This window comes from Barbus barbus (assembly GCF_936440315.1).
Source record: "Barbus barbus genome assembly, chromosome: 46".
In the NCBI taxonomy this organism is placed as follows: domain Eukaryota; kingdom Metazoa; phylum Chordata; class Actinopteri; order Cypriniformes; family Cyprinidae; genus Barbus; species Barbus barbus.
In genome coordinates this window covers 15,489,286-15,501,168 of record NC_136724.1, presented here as the reverse complement: position 1 = coordinate 15,501,168, position 11,883 = coordinate 15,489,286, and the positions used below count along the sequence as shown (strand labels likewise).

At 37.7% G+C, this 11,883-nt stretch overlaps 1 protein-coding gene across 1 annotated transcript; it reads right to left on the bottom strand.

Moving 5' to 3' along the window:
• Positions 1–4,466: 4,466 nt before the first annotated feature.
• pex2 (peroxisomal biogenesis factor 2) lies at positions 4,467–11,520 on the bottom strand. The gene is made up of 2 exons (XM_079409457.1): positions 11,303–11,520; positions 4,467–6,433 (listed from the first exon to the last, which is right to left on the bottom strand). The coding sequence occupies exons 1-2, from the start codon at positions 11,304–11,306 to the stop codon at positions 5,499–5,501; spliced, it is 939 nt and encodes a 312-aa protein (XP_079265583.1). The 5' UTR covers positions 11,307–11,520; the 3' UTR covers positions 4,467–5,498.
• Between the last annotated feature and the right edge of the window lie 363 nt (positions 11,521–11,883).

Below are 11,883 nucleotides of genomic sequence, written 5' to 3'. Positions count from 1 at the left end.
TCCTTTTCAAATGTTTGAGCTGAAAAGATAATGTACGATTCTAAATTGCTGCAGAGCCACAGCTGTCGTGAATGCAAAGCAATCAGCTGGGGCATATAGAGGGCAGCCCGTCCTCATACAAGTGCAGTATCACCAGTCTGTTAAGGACAAGTCGCTGCTTTCAGATTGAAAGATATCTTAGAGTTGACTTTCATTTGGGTGTGTTGACAATGACCTCTGGAAAAACAGGCTTTGGTGGAGGGAAAAGCAAAGGTATGTCTTTCATTGGTGAATAGAAGTGCCCTGGTCCCCAGCGTCAAAATATGAGGAATTTCCTAATATCAGATCACACATACAAGCTGTGTTTCACACAACTTCCTCGTGCCTCTTTGAGAAAAAATAAATAATGGAGGCAAATAGGATACAGAGACAGCAGGTGAACAGGAGATTGTTCACGCCGCCTATCTGTACTGCTGTAAAAATAAACGATAACATGCATGAAAATCAATTTCCCTTCTTCTCATGCTGATCAGAATTTCCATGTTTGGTGGGGAATTTGCAAACAGAACAAATTCAGTTGCTGAGGTTAATCTTCACAGACACGTCTGGCTCTGTGATTTCCAGCTGAAGTTCACAGACAGACATCTTTTGCAGTATGGTTTCCATGGGAACGGGACGAAATGATTTTCTTGGCCAGCTGCATTGAAATGAACATCTGTATAGTGTATGTTGTCATTACCTTTCAGGTGATTTGCACTTTAGAGATTTCAGCTTATTTTCAATAAGCATCTTCTAAACTATAAATCGACCGTCTTTTTTTCTCTAACGCTGTCATGTTGTATTTGAATATGCTTTATTCTTTGTGTACACACACACACACACACACACACAAACACACACACACACACACACACACACACACAAACACACACACTTTTATCCAAAGCGACTTACGTTGCATTCAAGTTACAGTTTTTACATTTTATCAGCTCTTGCTTTCCCTGGGAATCGAACCCATGACCTTGGCGTTGCTAGCGCCATGCTCTACTATTTGAGCTACAGGACACACACACACATGTTTGTTTTTGTGAAAATGGGGACATCCCATGGGCGTAATGGTTTTTATACTGTACAAAGTGTATGTGCTATTGCCCTACACCTACCCTGCACCTAAACTTAGCCCTCACAGGAGACTTTCTGCATTTTTACAATTTCAACAAAACTTTGTTTAGTTTTACAAATGAGGACATCCCCAAAGGGAGGTTTTTGGAGATTTTGTCAGGTTTACCTCACTTTTGGGTACAAATTTGTCCCCAAAATATGATTAAGTAGGTACACACACACACAATCAACCTTTTGTTGTCAATAATATTCTATTAAATTGTAAACATTAAATTATAAAAAAAATTTGAATGAGTTTTATTAATATTTTATTGGCATCAAATCAATCAAAAGTGACAGTAAAGTCCAAAAAAAGAACTATTTTAAATAAATGCTGTTTTTTTCGATTTTTCTATTATTAAAAGATTCCTGAAAAACTTTATATATTAAAATATAAACCAGTGCAACTGTTTTGCAGCAATAATAATAATACTTGCACTGTATTTTATGTATCCTCCTTTTTATTGTTTTAATACATTTTAAATAATTTTTAATTATTTTAATAATTTTTTGTTCTTTGCTATTAATTGTCATTTTATTTCTTATGGAAGTTGTTTTTATTTTATGATTATTTTAACTCTAATTTTATGTAAAGTACTTTGAATTACCATTGTGTATGAAATGTGCTATTTAAATATACTTGCTTTATCACTATTATTATTATTATTATTATTAATGATACTAAGAAAGTTTCTTGAGCACCATATTAGCATATTAGACTGATTTGTGATGGCTACTGAAAATTCAGCTTTGCCATCACAGGAATGCATTTAAAATTAATTATTTTAAAAGATATTCAAATAGAAAAGTTTTTTTAACTATTGTAATAATATTTCATAATGTTATGGTTTTAAATTAAAAATAGAAAATATTGTTACATTTCAAATCTAAGATGCTGCAATTCAGTCTCTTTATGTCACCAGATAACACTTTCTGAGAAGAGAAGGTATCATTCTCTCCTGAATCCCTGTAAAATTCCCTTGAGATGGGATGACTGTCATTAGGGCACAAGCTAAACATCTTTAGATGGCTGCACGCTACATTCCTCCATGTGCAAGGTTTCAATCAAACTTGCTATTTGATTATCAAAACTTTCAAAGCACTTTCGATTTGTCTTAAGCCGCAGGAAATTCAAGGGGACATCTGGAAGGATGTCTGCAGATTATTTGCAATTTTGTGTGTAGTAGACATCAATGAGAGGCCTGCTCAGACTTTGGCTGGAACCCACCTCACTTCGGGCTCATTACAGCGCCGACTGGCCCGTAATCCCCCTTAATTCCTCGTTGTCGTTCATTCTCTCTTTAAGCCACTCTAGTCCAGCACAGCCAATGAACGGAGGGCCTGTGGAGGCACACAGGTATTGGCTTTTCCTTCCAGGCATGCAGTCTGTCTTTGTAGTTCTCCACAGGAGTCAGCGAGGCTATCACTTACCGTGCCAAACTCATTCCCTGCACCTCAGACGTTACCAGCAGATAATGTCAGTGCTAGACTTGCATTCATTAGCATCGGCCTGGAATTGAGAGGCCCTGTGAGAAAGAGCGGGAAGACATGGCGTTAGGCTTGTCCATTAAAAGGGGGTTTCTTCAACTATAGGCACTTTCATGTCCCAAGGAATGATTTTTATGAAAAAGTTTTATCTTGGAAACCATGCCATGCTTCATTTATTTTTGCTATTTTTCAAATGCCTTTTATGTATAAACTGTATTGCCCTACCCTTTTTTCTGGAGTTTCAGAATTGTGTGTGTGTGTGTGTGTGTGTGTATATATATACACACACACACATACACACACACACACATCCATCCATATGTGTATTTGCAAATAACATTCGAAAATTATTCCAAAATTATAGAATTGAATGTCCCCTTAATGTTTGTATATAACCAAATAAAAACGTTTTTAAAACATTTTTTAAAAAAGTATGTTTTAAGGGAGATCAATTTTTCATAGTCCATAAGGCCAAAAGTGCCTATAGTCGAAGAAAACACTTTCAATATTGTGCAGACTTTATGGTAATACATCAATGCAATTATGCAATTTTATAATATATCAAGGCAATTATGTATTGCAGAGGTATGCTGCAATATATTTGGAAGTTTGACTGAAGTGAGAAACTGGGTCAATTACGGCAAGAGATATAGATGGCTGTTTGTTCCGCTGGTCAAAAGTGAACCATTTATGTTGAGAAATCAGTGGGTGTCAGGAAATGTATCTTTTTTTGTCTCATCGATTCCCCACATTCCCGGTTTAGAGTGCAAATGCCCTTCCAACAGTGAAGAAACACAGATAATTGGCCACTGTTGACAAGTTTGTCCAGTAGCTGTGTTAGATTTGCTTTTTATCCATGGACATTTAGTTAGGAGTCTAGAGCAACACATGGCAATGAACTGCTTGAAGTATTTTATCTCAGAAGTTTTATTTGTTTTTAATGACTTTTGCCTTGCCCAGACAAGCACGTACAAAAACAAAATCCCAAACAGACACTTGTATTAAAACTTAGATATGAAATAGAGTATGTCTTTCAGTACGCTATAAGCTACTATTTAATTAAGTAAAGAATAGCTGCAAAGGGCAAGTACTAGTATTATGCAGACTAAAATAGAGCTCTTTAATGCCAAACCTGTTAATCAGAGAACTCAACGCCTGACATCAAAGGATCAAGAAAGTGTCGATTGTAATGAGCAGGATCACTCATCAAAGTGTGTCTGGCCTTGTCCACTGTAACACCCAGCATGTATGTAAAAAAAAGACATGGGGGCAATTGGCAAAGTAAATGGTGTCAAAGTCTGCAGATTTTATTGCTGATTGGAGACAGTGCAACTCTGAGCGTAAATGAGATTTGGTGAAGATGAAGTGCAAAATGAGGGCCAACTCTTCAGATGAACTGTTACAAATGATAAGAATTCTTTGCATGTAACTCACTATGATGTTCATGTGTTTGAAGCTTTGTTAAATATTATATACAAAAATATATAGCTATCTGTTTTTTCCTTTATTTTAAAACTTTAAATTAATGCTTAAAGCAAGTTACTATCAATAAATCTGTAGGGGAAGAATAATAAACTAAGAAAAAATGTATCGACATTATGCATAATAATAATAATAATACATTCAGAAAATACATTAATATAGTTTAACAGACAGCAAATGTCAACTACATAATACAATAGTCTATTGTGTCTGGTAGAGTGTTTTACAAGATTATATTTGGATGCTTTTGAAGTCATTAAACAAATGTATTTTGAAGGACAGATGTTCCCTGGACCCGATCTATGTGAAAAACACCAGAACCATATGTTGTGTATATTGTAAATTGGCAACCATTACCCAACATTTCCAGAACAGTGGTGGCAAATTCCTTTATTGCTATGAAACAAAACAAAGGGTATAAACATACGCTGTTGCACATTAAATATCTTTTGAACATTGTTAACCTAGTGAACAAGTAAACTTGGATAGTGAAAGCTACACTTCTTGGTGGTCCCTTTTATTTGACCATATGCATAATAACGTCAATGAACCCACATGAGGGCAGACCGGTGTGCCATGTTCCCAATTTTCAGTTCTTTGTCATGGTGAACTTGAGAGCAACGATTACAAAAAATGACCAAATCTTGCAAACCACTAGACCCCTCATGCCCAGAGAAATGACTGATTGCTTTCACAATGGGCAATTAAAGAAATGTGGTCTGGGGGGAAAAAAAACCTGAAGTGTGAGTTTTCAGCAGGTCTGAGTCCATTTGGATGTGTTTGGCCTGAGGCATGGCTCACTGGAGAGAGTTAACAGCAGAATAAATACCCATCTTTGCAGTCATTATTAGGCTTAGAGCATAATATGCCCGAAACTTGCACCGGTCCTGCTCTGGTTTGTTACAGTTTACTGGCGTATTAAGGCTATGGAGATTATGATGGGATGTCTGTCAATCTGCATCCAACCCAACTACCCCCTGGTGTTATCATGGCCTCTCCTTGATCTTGTGCAAATTTCTCCCTTCATAGGGGATGAGGGGAATTGGATCGTGCAGGCAGTTGAGCAAAGCCTTGTTTTGATGTTTATTCATTTGCTCAGCGCTCAATCCAAGAATGCAGAAAAGTGGACCTCTGATACACAGTTTCTATCAAACTTTAATGAGGCTGAATAAATTAGCGACACAAATGATGTTGTTTTAGAATTTTACATCATTAACTTTGTCTCTTTGTACAAAATTTTGCATATTTCATGGCAACAAATACTCTCGTTTCAGAAGAAGGCACATGCTTTCATCAACCAATCTCTGTGATAGACTCAAACGTTCAACTTTGTGTCAAGTTCTCCTGCCGTATCCCAAGTCAATCAGAAGGCTATTTGAGGCAAAGTCTCAACTCTGCTGCAACTCTGTTCCTACATGAAGCCTGACTGGCTCTATCGTTCCAGTCTCTACACCACATTTGGGGCAGGTAAAGCAGATGTCAGCGATCGTGTGGCTCTTGAGGCAGTAGTAACAGAACACGTGTTTGCAGCCGGCTGAATGGGGCATTGTGGGCCACTCCCCGCAGACGGCGCACTCGGTGCAGAGGGTCTCCTCTGAACCTTCCGTTCCTCTCAGTTCCTTCAGAGGGGAGAACAGAGCGGTGACACTGGCCTTCAGTTTCCACACGTTTATGAGGGGCAGCAGGAAGATGAGGAACTCAGCAAAGCCATGCCACAACAGCTCCCGGTTCAAGAACTGGAAGTTGATGTCTCGTGGTCCCTTCAGTCGACTGAAGACAGGCTGCACTCCCAGCAACCTTTCGGTTAGTGTCGGATAGGTTCCTTTTTGGAGGAACAGTAGGAAGTTGACTAGGCTGGCCACTTTGGTAAGGCCCGTCAAGATGCTGAGTACCTTGCGGGCCTTGCGTGCGTTGGATTCTGCAGGGTGGTTGAGGAACAAACTATGAGAGCGTTCTCTTAGCCACTTTTCGCCGACCGTCAGCAGAGCGAACCAGAACTTCTGTGGCCGGCTCATGGGCCGGTACTTCTGTCCCGGGATCAGAGCGTTCTTGTACCGGATATTGAGCAGTGATTGGCCCACGGTGGCACTGTTAGAGTAGACGGTGAACCTCCACAGGAGGAGCTGGAGAAGGGCCTTGAGTTCAGGTTCCACAGGGGTTAAGAGCCCAGGCTTGAAATGCTGGAAACATTGGGTGAACTGTGACCAAACAAGCTGTTCCAGGGCACCATCCAGTTCAAAAGCATCCAGTTGACTGATTCTCAAAACCCGAGATAAAGGGCTTGGGCCGGCCTTGGCGAAAGTCTTGTCACCTCCAGCTCCAGCTACAAGCAGAAGAAGCAAATGGTTATGCATTTTTGCATTTGAGTTGAAATCACTTTTCACATGTAAAACCCGTGCTAAATTCCCTTTTAGCTGTGCAGGGCAGAGGCACAGGAGGTCTTACGCTGTTCCCTCTCGAAATTCAGTCTGAGGACAAATCACATCACAGGAGATTATCCCAACAGCACAGGCTTGGAAAGGCAGTAAACATCCGCTATGCGGGACTACTTTACTTTGACGGCTTTTTATAAGGGATCTAAGAACTGTGACGTTTGGCAATTTTTCATGGAATGTGTTTGTATCGGGCTGAGTTTATCTCTTTAAACGTGATGGTTAAAAAATGAGAGCCAGGAGCTGCGGTGACCACCTCTTAGCTTAGACTGGATTTGGACAATATCTGAAATAAATTGGCTTATGAAAATTGCAGGAAGCATCTCCAAATCTTTAAGGAAAGTCTTTTTTCAATACTTCAGGTTCATCTGTGCCTAAAACCTTCACCATTTAAGAATGAAACATAAATGGACAATAAAAAAAAGGATGCAAGATGTTCATGAATCAGTTGAAAAATTATCTGCTTTAAACACATGTTGGAAACTGAAGTTACGCTCATTGTGTAATCAGTCAAAACTTCCCCTTTTAGGCCGCGGATTATGTTTCGTACATGTCGTGGTTTACAGACCAGTTCAATAGTTTCTCAGCTAAGGAAAAAAATCCTTCACTGCACGGCAGCACTTGGCCAGGTGAGACAAATCATTGCGGCAGGCCACTCTGGGGATACGGCTTTTCCATGTTCTCGCTTTTATTGAGCAGTTTACAAGTTATGAATGAATATGTTTTATTTGAGAACATAATATTGACAGCAACCTATCAATAGTAATGTGACTATTGTCAAGGGCCTGTCAATAGTAATGTAATTATGATTTAGAGGATCACATAGATGTTAGCTCGGGCAAGTAACATCTCTTATAGGACTGCTATCAATATCAGGATTACTATTGACATGTTCTCTCAGACTCAAAGTACTTGCCAAATATATAACAACTAGACACTTTTGTCAATGTGCACTGCCTATAAAAATTAAGTATTTGAATTTACAGGGCTTTAACCGGAAAGCTGAAAATCTATGCATCTTATGCAATCGGCCAAATTCGTAATCAATGGCTGTGTTTACCTCTATTGTAATCAGAAGACCTGGCCTACATGGAGCGCAGTGATTCATACACGTTTACAGTGCCACTACAGTGCACTCGAAAAAACCAAAAACAAATCAGTGACAAATAGCCAATGAAAATGTGGCCTTGCTGTAACAATAGTAGTCTGAATTGGACACAATAAGTATATTTGTAAACTGATTTTCTCATTAGCTACAGTATATATTTCAACAATATGACCGCTCTGTTATTTATAACCCTACTGCAATTTACAGTTGAATTTTCTAGGAAATGGAGCCCATCTTTGGGCTGCAAAATGGATGGGGAACACGCATTTAAGGTTATATCAGCCAAGTCAAGGTCCTGACAAGCAGCCTTAAATGACAAATGCCTGACACCGGCACGGGCTATAAAACATGTTCTCCTGAGGCAGCCCACTGGAGGCTCAGGCCTGCAGTTCTGCAACTGATAAGCTGGGTCACAGAGTCACCTTGAGCTTAGCATTACAAGGCGGCAGGTCATGATATTCCTGAAGCGACTGGACAATTTGGAATCAGGAGATTTTTAGGAAGCCTGTGGTTACATGACCTTGCTTTTGACATTATGTCAGCCTTTGCATCTTTGGGGCAAGTTGGAGAAGACCTTATAACTGTTTATTTAAACAACAACATATTTTCACATTGCTATAGTTTTTGCTATATTATATATTAAATAAATATATACATTTTTTGAAAAAAGTCAAAATACGGTAAATAGTAATACTGTGAAATATTATTACAATTTGTAATAACTGTTTCTATTTTAATATATTTATTTTAAAAAATCCCTCTGATGGCAACACTGAATTTTCAGCCGCCATTACTCCAGTCTTCAGTGTCACATGATCCTTCAGAAATCAATCCAATATACTGATCTAGAGCTCAAAAAATATTTTTGTTATTATTATCAATATTGAAAATAGTTGTGCTGCTTAATATTTTTATTGAAACCATGGTACATTATTTTGTAGAATTCTTTGATAAATAAAAAGCTAAAGAACAACATTTGAAATTACAAAATTATAATTGTCTTTTTCTGTCAATTTTGATCAATTTAATGCATCCTCGATAAAAGTATTAATTTCTAAAAAAAAATACAAAAAACATTTGAAATGTGTATATTGCATTATATTTGACGAATAAAAATAAATGTATTTCAGCGCTTTTTATAAAAATGAAATCACATGGCAGAGGGGTTTTATTATCCTTCGCTTAAACGTGACACTTTGTATTTCCAGTGGCAGACGAGGTGAAAAAAATCCTGTTTTAAACCTTCGCTTGCTTTAATCATTTGAGTGATTGAGGTTACAGAGCTTCAGCACCATTTTCAGCTGGCAGAAGAATTAGCAAGTCTCCTTGTTTTGCATTCAACTTTTAACTCCTGTCCCAGAAGTATCTGTTTCATTATGAACACTGATGGGTCTGTCAGTTTCTGAATTTTAAAGGTGATGTCATCCTGAAATGGGATTACAGGACTGCTAAAATACCCGTCCTATGAGCGTTCTAATTGTTCTACGTCTGTATCATAAAATATGAATGTCTGCAAAAGCACTTGGGGTTCAAGGTCTGGTCCTAATGTCTCATCAGACTGGCCCACTTCTCTAATTACCAATGAATCGCAAGAGCCCCGGTCTAACAAATCTTAACGTTTAAGAAATAGCAGCTAGGTCTGACACAAAGATATGCTTTGCTAAATCTTGTTCGCACAAAATGTAAATTATTTAAAATAATTAATTGATTTTGTGACTATGAAGGTGGAAGATTTAAAGCCTTAAGTACAGAGTTAGGCAGAAAAAAACAGCTTAAAAACTCATGAAACATTTAAAGGCTGAGGCAGCAGGAACGACTGAAGAGAACAGTTAATAAATGAGAAAACTGTGAAGATGCATATTATGGTGTACAGAGGGCAGTCAGGCTTTGCTGTGTCCACATAAAGGATCTCCGCTTCAATACATTTGTCTTGTAATTTTTCATCACCTTTATGAGATGACGTATTTGCATAAAAACAGCATTTCATCTTTTTACGATAACCATTTTCTTCTATTTAAAAAAAAAAAGCAGATTAGAAGCAGCTGCAAACACACCATCCTTATTCCATGACAGCACATCACAAACCACTGCCCTTAAAATCATGTTTATATACGAGAATTGTTTTTCTTCTCACCCTCATCCAGATTTGGCTTAGCAAGGCCATGTAATGTAATAATAAAAGCCTCCCTGTTTATATGGAAGCAGCAGCTTGGTAAACATTTTACCCACAAATGGAAGAAAGCTCAAGCTCAGTTTCAAACACATCTGCAAAACAACCCAACAATATAGTCTGCTTTTTACATTTTTATCCATTTAAATGCAACACTGGCACAAATCTATAGGTAACCTTTTGACCTGGGCTGAGATCATACTGCAGTCTGACTTTAACTCCATTCATTATGTTAAGTGTGCTATGCGCCACTTAGAGCTCAATCAAATCCACAGCAATCAGCTGTCCTAATTCTGTACAATGGTGGCATTTCTGATCACTCTGAAACTTCATACAAAAATTTACACTCTAAAGTCAGTAAAAACACATCCAATAATGTACTACTGTGTTAATATGGATGGATTTTCTTTATTGATTTTTCACAGGTGTTTTTGCATAGTGATGTGTTTTAGGGTTGAAGGAAATACCTGTGAACTTAAACTGAACCAGTAAATTTCTTCTAGGACATTATCCGTTTTTCTACAGATTTTTTTGGTACATTTTTTTTTACAGTATGTGCATTTGCGTGTATTTACAGTGTACTTACCTAAGAAAGAATGACTGTAAAATGAACTGCTACCGCGATAATTTTCAGTTATATACTCTAGTTATTATATACAAAAGCTGCTATAATTCCTAGAATTTTATTTATTTTGTAATAATTACTATTATTATTTTCCTTGACAGTTGTAGCTAGTGCCAAGTAACCAGTTTAATCAGTTACCTTGATAATTTTTGGAAAATAAATAAGAGAAAGAAAAAGTCATGTTAGTGGAAGCAATGCCTCCATGCTTTGATTTGCTGATCATGCTGCTGACAAGCTAATGCTGGTTATTTTATGATGGGCTGTGCAAATAGGTCAAAATGGTGAAAATGAACAAACTAGTTACAAAGTAAACAACTTCCCCACTCCGACATCAACACATCTGGTCAAGTCTAAATATAAATTAACTGGGAATTACTGAAAACACCAAATCATCTGTGAGCTTGTGGTTTGAGTATCTGATGAATAATGATCTAAAAAGGTGACCAGAATTAATAATATATGATAAAGGTGACAGTTATAATATTATAATCACAGCTGGTAATAAATAGATTAAAAAGAAATATACTCAATATGGTTGTTACTGTATTATTATTATAAATATTAACGTAAAACATAAACATTAGATCTAATGTCACCTGGTTAATAACAAGATTGCTAATGTTAATATAAACAATAAAATATACAACAAATTATTAAAATATGAGTTTCTTGTCGACCACGTACATTGAATTCGTGTAGTATGCATTGATAACACGCACGAACCGAATGTTAGGTTGGCTGGGGAGGAAACGATGGTCTGTCCTGCACAAAACTAAATGCAACTTGATACAGAATGTTTTCTCACAATGTCTGGTTAACTGAGATTTGACAAGAGCAAATAAATTTAGTATAATTACCCATGATAAGACTGACAGTCCTCGATCGGACTCGCTATTCTTCCTCTTTTTCCGGGTTATCTCGGTTAACCCCTCCTTGAAGCAGATGAGCCAATTGCAAATTGCATTTTCTCTGCACCCTCGATCACATGCATCCAATCGCAATATCTGATTGAGCGAGGCAAACATGAATCGCATCGCGCTGTGCATGTGAGAGAGGCGTCGCTCCACGCAAGTCTTCTTGCGTTGGCGTCTGGCAATAAACCGCCCAATCAAAATCAACAGCGTTCTTCTACTTCATGTTATGACCAATCGCTATCAAGCAGGGGCGGGCTTTAATGAACAGCATGCGTTCAAGCACGAAGATTGTTTGTAACACAGGGATAGGGGAAAAAAGAAGTGAAACGCTCAAATAAATGAGCGTTCATATGCCATAGTAACACGGTTTACTAAAATGTAAAGTATTTGCCTCAGTTTACATGTTGTTTTCCCTCGTAAATGTCGTGTCGAATGAGCTGTTCTGTTGCTCATGTTCTCCGCACCTGCATAGTAATATATCATCAGCTAAGAGAGGACATTTGTTTTGTATTTAGTGAATATAA